The sequence below is a fragment of the Molothrus ater genome, chromosome 2, assembly GCF_012460135.2.
Source record: "Molothrus ater isolate BHLD 08-10-18 breed brown headed cowbird chromosome 2, BPBGC_Mater_1.1, whole genome shotgun sequence".
Classification (NCBI taxonomy): Eukaryota; Metazoa; Chordata; class Aves; order Passeriformes; family Icteridae; genus Molothrus; species Molothrus ater.
In genome coordinates this window covers 100720256-100733735 of record NC_050479.2, presented here as the reverse complement: position 1 = coordinate 100733735, position 13480 = coordinate 100720256, and the positions used below count along the sequence as shown (strand labels likewise).

The following is a 13480-nucleotide window of genomic DNA, read 5'->3' as shown; positions in this document are numbered from 1 at the left end:
GAGGTATTACCATGAAATAAACCTGCCAGGTGTCAACTGCTGCACTGTCTGTGCTCTCCTCTTAAAAGTCAGCACTCAGGCAGGAGTTCAAAACCACATTCCCCAGTGCTAAATAAACCTCTGTCCTTAGTAGGGACAGAGGGTTCTTTCCTCTGGGGCTCTCCATACTCCTTCCTGGCAAAGGAAATGCTGCCATGGCTGTCCTCTGTTGTCCTGATGGCTGCTTTTGTAGCCAGTATGTGGTCACTATGGCAGCTCTGAGAGGTTTTCATAAAATCATGAAGGAAGAAACATTAAAGCTCATCTCATTCCAATCCACTGCCATGGGCACGGACACCTTCCACAAGACCTGGTTGCTCCAAGCCCCATCCAACCTGGCCTTGAACACTTCCAGGCATGGAACAGCCACAGCTTCCATAGGCAACCTGTGTCAGGGCCTCACCATCCTCACAGAGAAGAAGAATTTCTTCGCAATATCCCATCTAATCCTGCCCTCTGTCTTCCAGGGGGAAGCCATTCCACCTTGTCCTATCCCTCCACATGCTTATTCAGTCACTCTCCAACTCTCTTGGGGCCCTTTAGGCACTGGCAGGGGCTGTAAAGTCTCCCTGGAGCCTGCCCTTCTCTGGGTATACACCTCTAGCTCAGCCTGTCTCCAGAGCAGAGGCGATCCAGGCCTTGGAGTATCTCCATGTTCATCAGCTTCATTATCCATTATCTCTCCAGCATCCCTCCCAAGCATGGCTGCACTTATGAGAAAACACTCCAAGGGAAGAGGTCCATGAGCACAGCACCAGCAGAACCAAACCTTGTCATAAAACCTGCAAAGAGTGACAGTGTCTTTCACCTTACAGAAAAAAGAATTTGAAATACTAAAGGAAAACAGGATATAAACTGATCAGCCCGGACAATGTCAGTGACATGAGCTAAGCTGTGATAGCTTGTGGAGGTCTGGAGAGGGGTTCTTCCATAGGAAGGGCCAAACAAATCATGAGGTAATTCTTGTGGGTTTAAAGAAAGGTTAAAATGAGCTTTCACTCCTCCAAACTCCACATAAAAGGTTGTGACCAGATTAGCCAACAGCCAGCTTTCAAATAACCAAAAGAGACATTTTTCTCATGAAATGTGCTTAAACCAGCAACCTGAGGGTGTTCAGGATGGAAAAAGAAGCATGTGAGTCACAGCTGGAGGTTTGTTTTCTTGGAAAGGCCTATCAAAGGGGATGACTGGGATGAAGTGGACACCAGCTTCTGGTCAGGAGGTCTCACACTGCTACTTCCAGAAGGGCAAGGGCAACTGTATGCTCTTCCTAGCTGAAATATTCCTTAAAAATCCTTCATCAGACACTGATGAAGACAGGGAAGGTCACCAGATAGGTCTGTTAGGGTGCAAAGAGGAGCTGAATGGCAAAGACAGACTTGCAAGAGCCAAGCTCAGTCCAGACACACTATCCCTCCAGTGACAGAGGAAAGACAGCAGTTTCAAGTGCTTTCCCTCCCTTTTAGTCATAGATACAGAAGTGCTTATTTTAATTTCTTCAGACTGTTTAGCACTGGAAACCAACTCAAGAGTCCTCAACACCAGGCAAGTGTGGTCTAAGATCAGGAAAAGCACACACAGAGTTCTGGTTTGGTTTTTTTTTTAAGAATAAAGGAAATCAAAATAAATTAAAAATACATATGAAAACTCCTTGTTATTCTGTCACAAGGATATGTAAATAAAATCTATGGGATATGTCCATCCCGTAATAGTTCTGCCTATTCATTCTCTAGCAGTGATTAAAATGAGCAATAAATTCTCAAAGACTCTCAGTGGAATGTGGCTGCTGGGGAGGATGAAACCCCGGGAGCACCAGTTTCCCCCCAGCTGAATATTCATCACAGGCTGGCTTGGCAGTCTGCTGGTTTATATACAAGTACAATCATCTTCCTCAGGAACAGCTCCAGAGATATATTTCCTTTCTCTCCTCCAACTATTACTTAAGCATAAAAACCAAGGCAAGTTTCAAACTGTTCAGGGCAGGTTTCCTTATTGGTGCTGGGCTCAAGAGAGCATTTACCCCAGCAGATAATTCTACCCCTCCTGCTCTTAAAGAGTTCAGTTATTTTATTCTCCACTTTTCTTCTTAAAACAACATGTGCTGGCAGTCCAGAAGCCCCCTGTGTCCTGGGCTGATCCCACAGCATGGGCAGCAGGTGAGGTGGGGATTTTGCCCCTCTGCTCCACTCAGGTGAGACCCCACCTATAGAACTGCCTCCGACCCTGGGGCTCCCAACATCAGAAGGATGTGGAGCTGCTGGAGCAAATCCAAAGGAGGCCACTGAGATGCTCTGAGAGCTGGAGCCCCTCTGCTCTGGAGACATGTTGGGAGAACTGTGGGTGTCCACCCTGGAGAAGGGAAGGTTCCAGGGACAGCTTAGAGCCCCTGCCAGTGCCTAAAGAGGCTGCAAGAGAGCTGGAGAGGGACTCTGGACAGGAGCCTGGGGGAACAGGACAAGAGGGAATGGTTTCACACTGCCAGAGGGCAGGGTTAGATGGGATATTGGGAAGAAATTCTTCCCTGTGAGGGTGGTGAGGCTCTTGATACAGATTGTGTAGAGAAGCTGTGACTGTCCCATGCCTGGAAGTGTTCAAGGCCAGTTTGGATGGGGCTTGGAGCAACCAGATCTAGTGGAAGGTGTCCCTACCTGTGGCAAAGGGGTTGGAATGCGATGGTCTATAAGGTTTCTTAAGATCACCCTTCTGTGACTCCATGACTGCCATGCCTACCCCAGTGACAGGCAGACAGCTGTTACCACCTGCCAAAGCACACACTGAGTCCTTCTCTTTTTAAAAATTAATATTTCTGATGCTTTTGGCCTTGCATCAGGAGAACTTCTTAACCCAGTTGAGTGCAGAAGTCTGGTTGCCTCCAACATAAGAGCAGAGCAGTGCTCCCTGCATTGCTCTCCAAGCAGGTAGCACCATTGTGCTCCACTTAAGTGCTGCTCCTGAGCCAGGCAAGGATCATCAGGACAATGGAAGATCAGCTGCCAGAGGGTGGGGACACAATCCCCACCAACACCATTGCACACCACAAAGCGAGAAGGTGGGAACAGCTGGATGTGTATGGAGAGGGGAGCAGATGAGAGAGGAGTGGAAGTTTGTGTCTTATGTAAAATCCAGGATTTTTCTTGGAGGTTCTGTCACCAATGGATCTAAAATACGTTTTTCTTGGAGGTATTTCTTGTCCCAGTGTCCCCTGTACAGTGTAAGCTAAGGCAGGAGCTGTGTTAGCACTTCTGGCCCACTGAGTAGCTGGCCTGAGTGCAGGGCTCTCCAGAACAGATCCTGAGCAGAAAATGGTACTTGTGCACAGGACTTGTACTGTGTCAGTTTTCCAAGGAGGGAGGGAGAGGGCATTGCAAAGGATGGGTATCCCTTCCTTCTCTTCCTGCATATCTTACCCACTCTCCATAAACCCATGGGAATCATTGGGTGTCTTAACATCACTGATCACATTCCTGCATCTTCCAAAAGGCTAGAGAGGAGAGGGAGAGAAAAGATTTGTCAGGATCCTACAGACACAGACATATGGTGAGGTCGTACCCAGTGCCGGGGGGATCAGCACAGGCAGGATGTCTGTCCCTGAGCTGCTCCACTAGGATCTGCAGGGAAGTTATTGCTCTGTGTGAGGATCAGGGCTCATGGCATCTCTGTTACACGTGAGACTGATAGCACTGGCCAAAATTGGATTGTTCACTATTTATTATTTTTTAACTTCTGTCAGAATCACTGCTAGCCCAGGGGATGTCAGCAGCCTGGCTGGGGTTATCCACTCCAGCTCCAGCAGCTGGATCCTGCTGCAGCTTTGGCACCTGCCTTCTGGCTTTGCTGGAGGGTGTTTCCCCTTAGTGAGATGGATTCAATGACAGGGTGCAGTTCTGTGGGTGCAGTTACTCACTTGGCAAACCCCATGGGCTCTTTGTGTTCTGTCTTCAGTCTGGCTTTGGGGGATGAATCTTCCCAAGGCAATGATCTCAATCGGGAATGTCTGAGCTCAGCTTGTGGAAGGAAGAGTGCTCAGCAGCCTTTCTAAAGATCTTAGAATCACAGACTTTGGGTTGGAAGGGACTTTACAGCTCACCTAATTTCACCCCCCGTGCTGTGGGCAGGGACACCTTCCACTAGACCAAGTTGATCCAAGCCCCATCCAGCCTTGCCTTGGACACTGCCTGGGACGGGGCAGCCACAGCTGCTCTGGGCATCCTGTGCCAGGGCCTTACCACCCTCACAGGGAAGAATTTCTTCCCAATATCCCATCTAACCCTCAACAGGAAGCCATTCCCCCTTGTCCTGTCACTCCATGCCCTTGCCCAAAGTCCCTCTCCAGCTCTCTTAGATGTAAGGCACAGTGATCCTCTGCCATCCCTTCAGGATCTGGTTGGAGTCTTTGAACAGAAAATGGTTGGAGGGTAGGAAGACAAACTAGGTAGAACAGTCATGACTTTATTTCCCAAAATAAACAGCACCTAATGATTAAGAGCTGTTGAGTAGTGCCATTGTTCCCTCTGTCACCAGTACAGAGGTAGCACAGGGTCTGGTTTCCCATCAGCAGAGCAGGATCCCTATTCCCACTCACCCCAGCTGCCATCCATGACAGATTCAGAAATTACTTCTTTCTTGGGCTGGTGCATCCAGACCAAACTACATCTGCCCTGGGGGTGCTCTGGCTCCATGTCAGAGAGATCCCCATACAGGGCTCTGACATCTGTGTAGTGACCCACTGCTGTGTAAAGTCTCTGATCCCTATGTTTTCTTCCCTCCACAGTTCCAGGAGGAGCAGCGCAGGAGAGAGGTGGAGGAACGGCGGAGATTCCCACTGGAACAGCGGCTAAAGGAGCACATCATTGGTCAGGAGAATGCCATAGCCACAGTGGGGGCAGGTAGGACCCTTCAGATGCTGCCAACTTTGCCCTCCACACCTGCTCCACAGGGGAGACAAGCTGTTGCCTCAAGCCTTGATCTGAGGCTGCCTCCGGGCAGCCTTGCAAGGTTGCTGGGGAATTCACAGTGGATGCCCCATCCATGGAAGTGTTTAAAGCCAGGCTGGATGGGACTTCGAGCAATATGGAAGGTGTCCCTGCCCATGGCAGAGAGTTGGAACGAGATGAGCTACCTCCCAACACAAACCATTCTGCGCTTCTATGTAATCAAGGCTCTGGCAGTCTGGGCTGGGTTTGATTTGCCAGTCCAAAGCCTCTGGATCCTGTCAATAATTCCTGACCCATCCATGCATCCCAGTTAATGCCTGAAAATGGGATAGCAAAATAAGAGCTGTTGAGGCCAGGGCAGAATCACAAGGAACGTGCTGTCAGAAACACAAACCCTTTGCTTTTAGTTAACAAAGAGGAGCCCAGTGTGGGCTGGGAGCTGAGGAAGAACCGGGAAGGAGCTGGGAAGGAGTCTACGCTCCTGCAAAAACAACAGCCACCCTGTGTGTTCAGAGAACGGCTGTGCCTGGGGGCAGCAGCCCAGCTAATTGGGGAGCTGTGATTAATGGGCAGTGCCTGTTCCTGACACAGGTGGCGTTTCTGCGCATTAACGTCCTTGCCTTTATGGAGGTTTTTCTTATTGAATTATAGGGAATGTGCTTGATACCCCTACAGCCTCAGGATATTGGACCAAAAGGTAGTGGGAGACTCTCTGTCCCCTCCTCCCCCCCCCTTTCCCTTCTGTCCAGTTTTTCTTTTCATTTTCTTTTCTTTTTGTTTTCTGTCCAGAAGGATGAATTTTAAGACAGGACTTTCTCTCTCAAGCACTTCCTCTCTATCTTTGCTATTTATTTTGTGCCCAGCTGGTTTTCCTGCTGCTTTGTAGACCCTACATCCCTCCACTCTGCCCTCACCACTGCCATTTGCTGGTGAGCAGACCTGCCACACACCACATCTTCAGATCCACCAAGCCTGCCTGATATGTTTAATTTATAACTGGTGCCTTAATTGAATAATTGGATTTAATCTGTCACTCGGTGCATGATCCAAACAGTCTCCAGAGGGGCTTAGCCAGAATACAAAGGGAACGTGTGATCTGGGGTTACTAACACAAGGTCTGGAGCAATGGGGATAGAATGGAGTCACAGAATTATGGAATAATTTAGAAAAACCCTCTAAGATCACCAAGTCCAGCTGTTATCCCAGCAACCCCCTGCAAGGGGATGCACTGGGAACGCTGGTGGGGAGCTCACTGCAGCCACAGCCCCAACAGCATGACATCACTGCCAGAGGGAAAATCCTCCCCCAATGCCTCCATAGGATATACCCAAGCCCTGCAGCACTCTTTTCTGATATGTGGAGCAGGACAGGACTGGGAGAAGGTGGATGATGGTTAACTGATGGTGACTGGGCATCTCCCAGTGTAAAAGGTTTCTACCGGTGCCTGTCTGGTTGATAGTGGGAGGCAGCTTGGCCACCCCCTTCAATGGGTGTAGATGTTCAGTTCATCTTAACAAAATCCCCATTAAATATTCCATCTCCTGCCATCAGAAACAGGCAGGTCATTGCTGCCATCTCAGGAACTGCTGGGATTCTCTAACTGGTACATACAAATGAGCAGCTAAAAGGCTTAGGCTTGTGTTTCCAGCCACTTCCATAAATGGTTGAGCTCTGGATCTGATTAGGGCTGCTTTGCCTTTTCACTGGAATATGAGGAGGCAGAGGGGATCAGCAACATCTCTTCTCTGAAGTTATAAGCTAAAGGAGGCATTTTTCCCAAATATATATATATATATATATATGTGTAATTTTTTTTGGTCTAATATCCTAAATATTATGCCAAGTAAAGAATATATTTTTTATATGGATATACCATGTTTGCTGGTCAATACTCACTTAGAAGTAGCGTGGTTCAATCCTACCACTTCCCCTTTTCAGGGGGAATAAACCTTGAGGGTTGAAGCAATCTGTTCCAGCTCTTCCTGAAGTTGAATAAGGAGAGAGGAAGGAAAAGTGTTGTTTATTTTTCAGGTAATGCAGGTAATTTTCAGGATTTTGAAGAAAGGGTAGTGCAGAAAAATCTATGTTTTAATGATAATATTCCCAATTTTAGAAGCTATGATATTGAAAATCAGTCAGTGTTTCAAAAGTGTAGGGAAATGGATGAGGAGGACTATCATCCTGCTCTGGTCCAAAGGAAACTGGGGTTATTTTGGACAATATAGGGCTGTTTTTTGATGTGTGTTGCTGCCTGCAGATCAGGTGAAACTTTGCAAGGACACAGCTTTGATCTAATTTGGGGTTCCATAAGCCTGAGCCACTAGCAGCAAGGCTGGAAGAGAGCTTCTTTGGGAATGCTGCAGACCCTGGAGCATCACTGCAGTACCTGGATAGAAGCAGTGATCCCAGGATGGGCTTGGCCCCAGAGCCTTCGCCCTGCGGTACCCCAAACCCGGACAGGCCGAGGAGCCCTGCAGAATGAATTGATTTGATAAATGGACATTTATTACACTCACAAATTGGCTGAAACCAATTTCAGTCACATCAAGTGCTGATAACTGCTGGGGTATTGATTTGTGTAAAGTAATACAGTGAATTTATCAGTTCAATAGTGGGCTGAAGGGCCTCTTGGAGACGCAGGGCTGCAGTCACACTGTTACAGATGGACGAAATAAAGCGAGAGCACGGCAGCAATGCCAGGAACAGCTCTGCAGAAGAAGGCCCCAGCGTCATCATCATCAGGCTCTTGTTTTGGACATTGGGGCTGAATGTCATAATGAGATTTCAGCACAGCAGTGTGACCTCCCTCCTGGTATTTATTTATTTATTTATTTATGCCAGGAGGAAGGAAGGGGGCAGCTTTCCCAGAGGCAGAGCATAGATTTCATGCTTGGGTGACAATGAAGAGCGGTCAGCATGGCCAGCAGCTGCTTTGGCAGTGCAGACTCCAAGGAGAAGAGTGCTTCTGTGGCTTTCCTAGCTGGGATTTTTATCCTTGGAACTGGTACTGATGTTCTGCTTTGGTCCAGGATGGGGCTTCTGTTCCTACTGCTGAAGATGAACACTGCACTGGACAGCCTGAGAGAGCCTCCTCCAGCCCCAGTGGTAGAACCTAGGGAGTGGTGTCCCATCCCTAAGGATACCCAGATTTTTTACGTTTTTCCTAACTTCAAGAGTGCTGGAGGAGCTCATCATTTTCGGGCTGCTTGTAGAAAAGCATTTACACTCTGTTGATCTGATTATGCTGCTGACTAGTGACCATGGAACAGTTTGGCTTAGACAAGACCTTAAAGCCCATCTCATTCCAACCCCCTGACGTGGACAGGGACACCTTCCACTAAACCAGGTCGCTCTAAGCCTAGTACCAGCCTGGCCTTCCAGGCACAACTTCTCTTGGCAACCTGTGCCAGTGCCTCACTAGCCTCATAAGAAAGAATTTCTTCCTAAATATGATGCTCACATCTACTGACAGAGATCACATGCTGAATCTAAGCTCTGACTTTATGGTAGTTTTTTAAGGGATGCTTTATATCCCTGGAGTTGCTTTGAGTATTTATCCATAAACTCTGGCATCCTGCTGCAGAGGGGAGGGGAAGAAGGCAGCACTTAACCCCAATGTCTTTGGACCCTGAACGTGCTTGACCCTGTGAGTGGTCACTCCATGCCCCAAAGCAGAAGTTTATTACTTTTATTACCATTATTATCTTAGCTGAGATAGCTGCAGGAATTATTGGCGGTTGTGTTACTCCCCATCAGTTTTTATGAAATTTCCCACCCCAGGTGTTTGACCTCTCGTTCATTGCTGTAAAGGGTTGAGAAGGAACTTGTGCAGTGCTGGGAAGGGCACACAGAGGGATGCAGCACAGACCCTTCCCTGCACCACCCTGTCAGTGGCAGAGCATTTTCTCCTCCTCATCTCCTTTGATGGCTGTTTCCAGGGATGACATGGCAAGGGAGCAGCTGAAGGACAGGATGGGATTCCCACCAGTCTTTGCCCAGTATTTTGAACAGAACCAGATTGCTGGCTGCAGCCAAGCTGGTCTGTCGTGCTGATATGCCCAGGCAGGGTGAGATGGAGCCAGGCACCAGCCAGTGCTGCATCTGGCCTTGGCCCAAGCTAATGAAGCCTTGGCAGGAGTCAGGGATCATTAGCATGGCCAGGGGGACAGGTAATGCATCTGCCTGTGCCCAGGCATGGAATGGCAAGTCCTTGAAGCACTGGGGTTCTGCTCCCACTAAATGCACAATCCCAGTACTCAGTCCCATTTCTGAAGGGGTTGGAACTGTGGTCTTTAAGGTCCCTTCCAACCCACACCCTTCTACAGTTACATGATTCTACATGCCTTGGATTTAAAGTTAAATTGGGGATTTTTTTATGTTTGGACAGTGATGCAAACCTTCATCTTCATCCTGAGCTACCACTGCTTTTGGGAAGCCCTTCTGACTTTCCCTGCAGACTTTACAGGGATTAGGAATTCAGTCCCACTCTCCTCCTAAGTGGCTGCAGTGGTTAATCACCTTCGTTATTAAAACTGTTCTGCTTTATTTGTAGTTTGATCCTCTCGCTCCAGCCCCTGGAGCACCTTAATTTTCTCTGTAGCTGAGCAAGTTCAGTGCCTTCTTGGGGAGATACTTAATGACTGTGGTCAGGTCACTCCTCACACCCCTCATCATTAACCTCAGCTCATTGATTTGTTCTTGTAGTGAGGCTTTGCTCTTGTTTTCCTAATCCTCACTGGATCTGCTGGCTCCCCTGCTACCTGGGTCTCCTGGAATACAAGCATGGACTCTGAGGAGCTCGGTTTCATGCAGGTCTTGCAGCTCCAAATTCCCATGAGACCCTTCCATGCATCTATAAACTTCAGCTGCTGGAATATCTGACTTGAGCTGCTGCTGTTTAACATCTTCCCAGTGTGTCCCTGCTGGCACAGGCAGCATTTCCATGTCAGGCTGTAGGCTGTGACATTCCATTTCTTATTATTTGCAAAATGGAAATATTGTAAATATTTTTATATGCAAATATTTTTTGTGCAAAATGGCACTACCTATTTCCCATGTCAGTTTGTTCTCCTGCGCAGGAAGAACTAGTGGCATGCCATGCCTAGGATCCCTTTTTTTTAGGTGCCTTCTATTTACCACACCCCATCAAGAAAAGGGTTTTATGGACTGACTTTGAGATTGAATTTAAGAATTCTGCAGTTTTAAAAGCCACTCTTGTGCCCTTCTGCCAGCTCAGGGAAGAAAATAAACCCACAGCTCCCCACAGAGACAGCCAGTGCCTTATTCAAGGGAGACACAGGACTGAGGCACAAGGACAGAGGCTGAGACCCAGGGTAGTGGCCAGAAGATGAGGGAGCTGTGTTTTGAGGGTGACAGTCATAAGGAGAAGTGGGTTTATTCTTTCTTGGCTTTATTCCTGTTTTTGCTGTGGACACCACTGAAAGGCAGCAGAGGCCGAGCTTTGCCATGCCTGTGTGCAGCAGCATTCCAAGAGCTTTAAGGCACAGCTCTCCCAGTGTTTTCCTTCTGCTCATCCCACCTCCTCTGCTGCTGTTTTCCCCCACTACTTTCAAATTCCTTGTCAGTTACAATTTTTGGGCATCTTGCCATTTTCTTGCCCTGCTTCCTAATGTGCCACATTTTGGGTTCAGCTGGATCTGGGGGTGCCATGTGCCCATCATGAGACCTTGCTGGGTCTGAGGGGTCCTGAGACTGTACAGTGCATGTTCTCTTTTACAAAACACCTTACAAGATTTACAGGCTGGATTGAAATACTGCAGATAAAGCAGAAAGGCTGGGATGTCAGTTAATCTCTCACATTGAACTGGAAGCTGGTTTGATCCAGAGAAACCACTTCCGTGTTCCAGAGACCAGATCCAGCCAGCAGAGGATGAGATTTGATCTTTTGGCCTCAAAAGCACTTCCTCCTCCTTTAAATAAGCCCAGTGCAATGATGTTACTGGTTTGGTGAGCACGCTCACAGAGCCTGAGGCTGCTCTGGGGGGCTGAAGAGTACCTTGGGGAGCCATGGGCACCCGTGGGGATAGGAGCTACCACCCACTCTGCACAGCAGATCGTGTCTGTCCTGAGAAAGGGCTGTGCTGGTCAGACTGGGAAGGAATCAGGGCTCTTGCCTTTTGTAAAATTTTCCACTGGTATTACACCCAGGATGCACTTGGATGCCGCTATCCAGGGAAGCACTGAGATAATCACCACACTTTTCCCAATCTTTGCACCAATTCAGTGTTTGTGATCTTCAGCCACCTCTTTCTTCCCATTCCATGCCAGAAATAACCTATAAACCTCTTCAAATCTGATGGTTTTTCCTCACAGAAGGGTTGCACTTGGGAGCTGGCGAGGCAGAGTGCCTCTCCATCCCTCTGTCCATCCATCCATCCTTGTCCCCCCCTCCACCATCTCCCTGGCAACGCTGAGTGCACATCCTGGAAAACTTTATCCGAAATCTGCTCTGGGCAGCTTTCCAAATCCATGCTAACCTTATTAGGTGTCTCTGGGGCCTTGGCTAGCTAATCAAATTAGAGAGCGCTAATGGCAGGGAGGACTGGGAGTGGGTAGAGAGCAGTAAAACATAGTGTATACTTAGTGATAATTACACTTGCTTTGTGGCATTGATTTATATGCTTCCCCCCCCCCCTCTTTTTTTGTTTTCATTGTCTTCAAATGCAGCGATTCGGAGGAAGGAAAATGGCTGGTATGATGAGGAGCACCCGCTGGTGTTTCTTTTCTTGGGATCATCTGGAATAGGTAACATTTGGGTTGTGGGGAGGGGGATGGAGAGCCCTGAGGAGAGGGGGTGGAAGCTGTTGCAGGGCTGCAGGGTCTGAATGAAATACCAGTTAAACACACTGTCATCTTTCAGCGGGTCAGCCATCATCCAGCAGGGTGACCCCAGCTGGACACCAGCACACACAGTCACATCCAGCCTCATGCTGAGTTATCCCAGAGGACAGCCCCCCTCCAAGTCTCAAAAAGGGGCAGTTTTCAAAGTAAAAGTATTACTTTAACAACTTTCTGGTGAAAAACCCTTTATTCCAATGGGAATGGTGGGATAATAGTAGAAATTTGCTGCCTGCAAACTGAATCTCTGCTCATTTGCTCCTGTGAGTACAGATTGCTTTGGAATGACAGGGTTTTATTGACACCGATAAGATTTGTCCTCCAGCCCAATCAAATGCCACATGACAGCTGATCAGTTCATGAAATGGTCCAAATGACTTTTAGTTGTGGAAAAAACCCCAACAAAACAGCTTCAAAGTAACTGATCTGTGACATTTGGAACAACCTCAGGGCTTCTCCTGCCTCCACTGCCTCCCAAAGGGCTCCAGAAGGTGCTGATGCTCCACTGCTGGGGGGGTTAAAGGGGCACAGGTGAGATTTTGCTCCTGCTGCAGAACAGTACCAGGCCAAGCATTAACTCCAAATAAGTTGCTATAAAGCTGTATAAAATCAGGATAAAATACTTTTGATACTTCATTGTCCTGCTAGAGCATATCTAAAGACTCAGGGATGTAAATTGTTGGCTCTTCCACTTCCATGGACTTCCATGGGGGCTTTTCTTTTCTTTTCTTTTCTTTTCTTTTCTTTTCTTTTCTTTTCTTTTCTTTTCTTTTCTTTTCTTTTCTTTTCTTTTCTTTTCTTTTCTTTTCTTTTCTTTTCTTTTCTTTTCTTTTCTTTTCTTTTCTTTTCTTTTCTTTTCTTTTCTTTTCTTTCTTTTCTTTTCCTCTTCTCTGTTTTTTTTTTTTTATGGGAAGCATAGTTTCTTGCATCCTTACACATCAGGAGCTCTGATCCAGCATCATCCAAAGTCAGCAAAGCTCAAACTGAAATCAGATGTAAAATTTTGGCAGAGATTTATCAGGTGGAGCAGAGCACACCCCATGAATTCCTGTATTTGTAGCCCTTTTTTTGATGATTTACTGATCTGACCACCAGATCTATTGTCCCTGCAATGCAGCTGTGGTTAGATGTACAATACTCCAGTAAGAATGTACTTTTCCACCTAATTTCTTTTTAAAAACACGTGGGTTTTTTCTTCAGAGTAGTTATTTCTGTCCCTGCTCATTTATTTTTCAGTGTGCAAGTAAATCCTACAGGGATCCATGTGCAGTGCACTGCTGACAGGTGTGCAAGGGACCAGTGTGAACCCCCAGAGCATCCATCCTCCAGAGGGGGGACTGGCTTCACCTCAGCTTTGCTGGTCACCCCAGGAGCCAAAATTGGCCCAGTCCTTGCCCTGATCAACCTGACAAAGCCAGCAGTGTCATGATGGGGGCTAGCAACAGGGAAGAGAAGTTTTCTGGCATCCACACTTGAATAAAACTGCCTCTTCAATGAAGTTTTTCCCCAGATGGATGAGCTGGGAGAATAGGACATGGCCTGGAATGAGCTGGTACATGTGTTCACCCTCAATAAATGCCTCATGCCTCTATAAATGCCTTCCAAGGTGGATTTGCTCCATTACTGACTGTTCTTAATCTGAGATTTTT

At 47.5% G+C, this 13480-nt stretch overlaps 1 protein-coding gene across 2 annotated transcripts in view; it reads left to right on the top strand.

The window, feature by feature from the left end:
• CLPB (ClpB family mitochondrial disaggregase) overlaps positions 1 to 13480 on the top strand; it is a 73182-nt gene that overhangs the window by 46652 nt on the left and 13050 nt on the right. For both annotated transcript variants that reach the window (XM_036391750.2, XM_036391739.2), the window contains exons 7-8: positions 4811 to 4925; positions 11661 to 11738. In XM_036391750.2, the coding sequence (XP_036247643.1) occupies positions 4811 to 4925; positions 11661 to 11738 (193 nt within the window). The remainder of the gene's footprint in view (positions 1 to 4810; positions 4926 to 11660; positions 11739 to 13480) is intronic.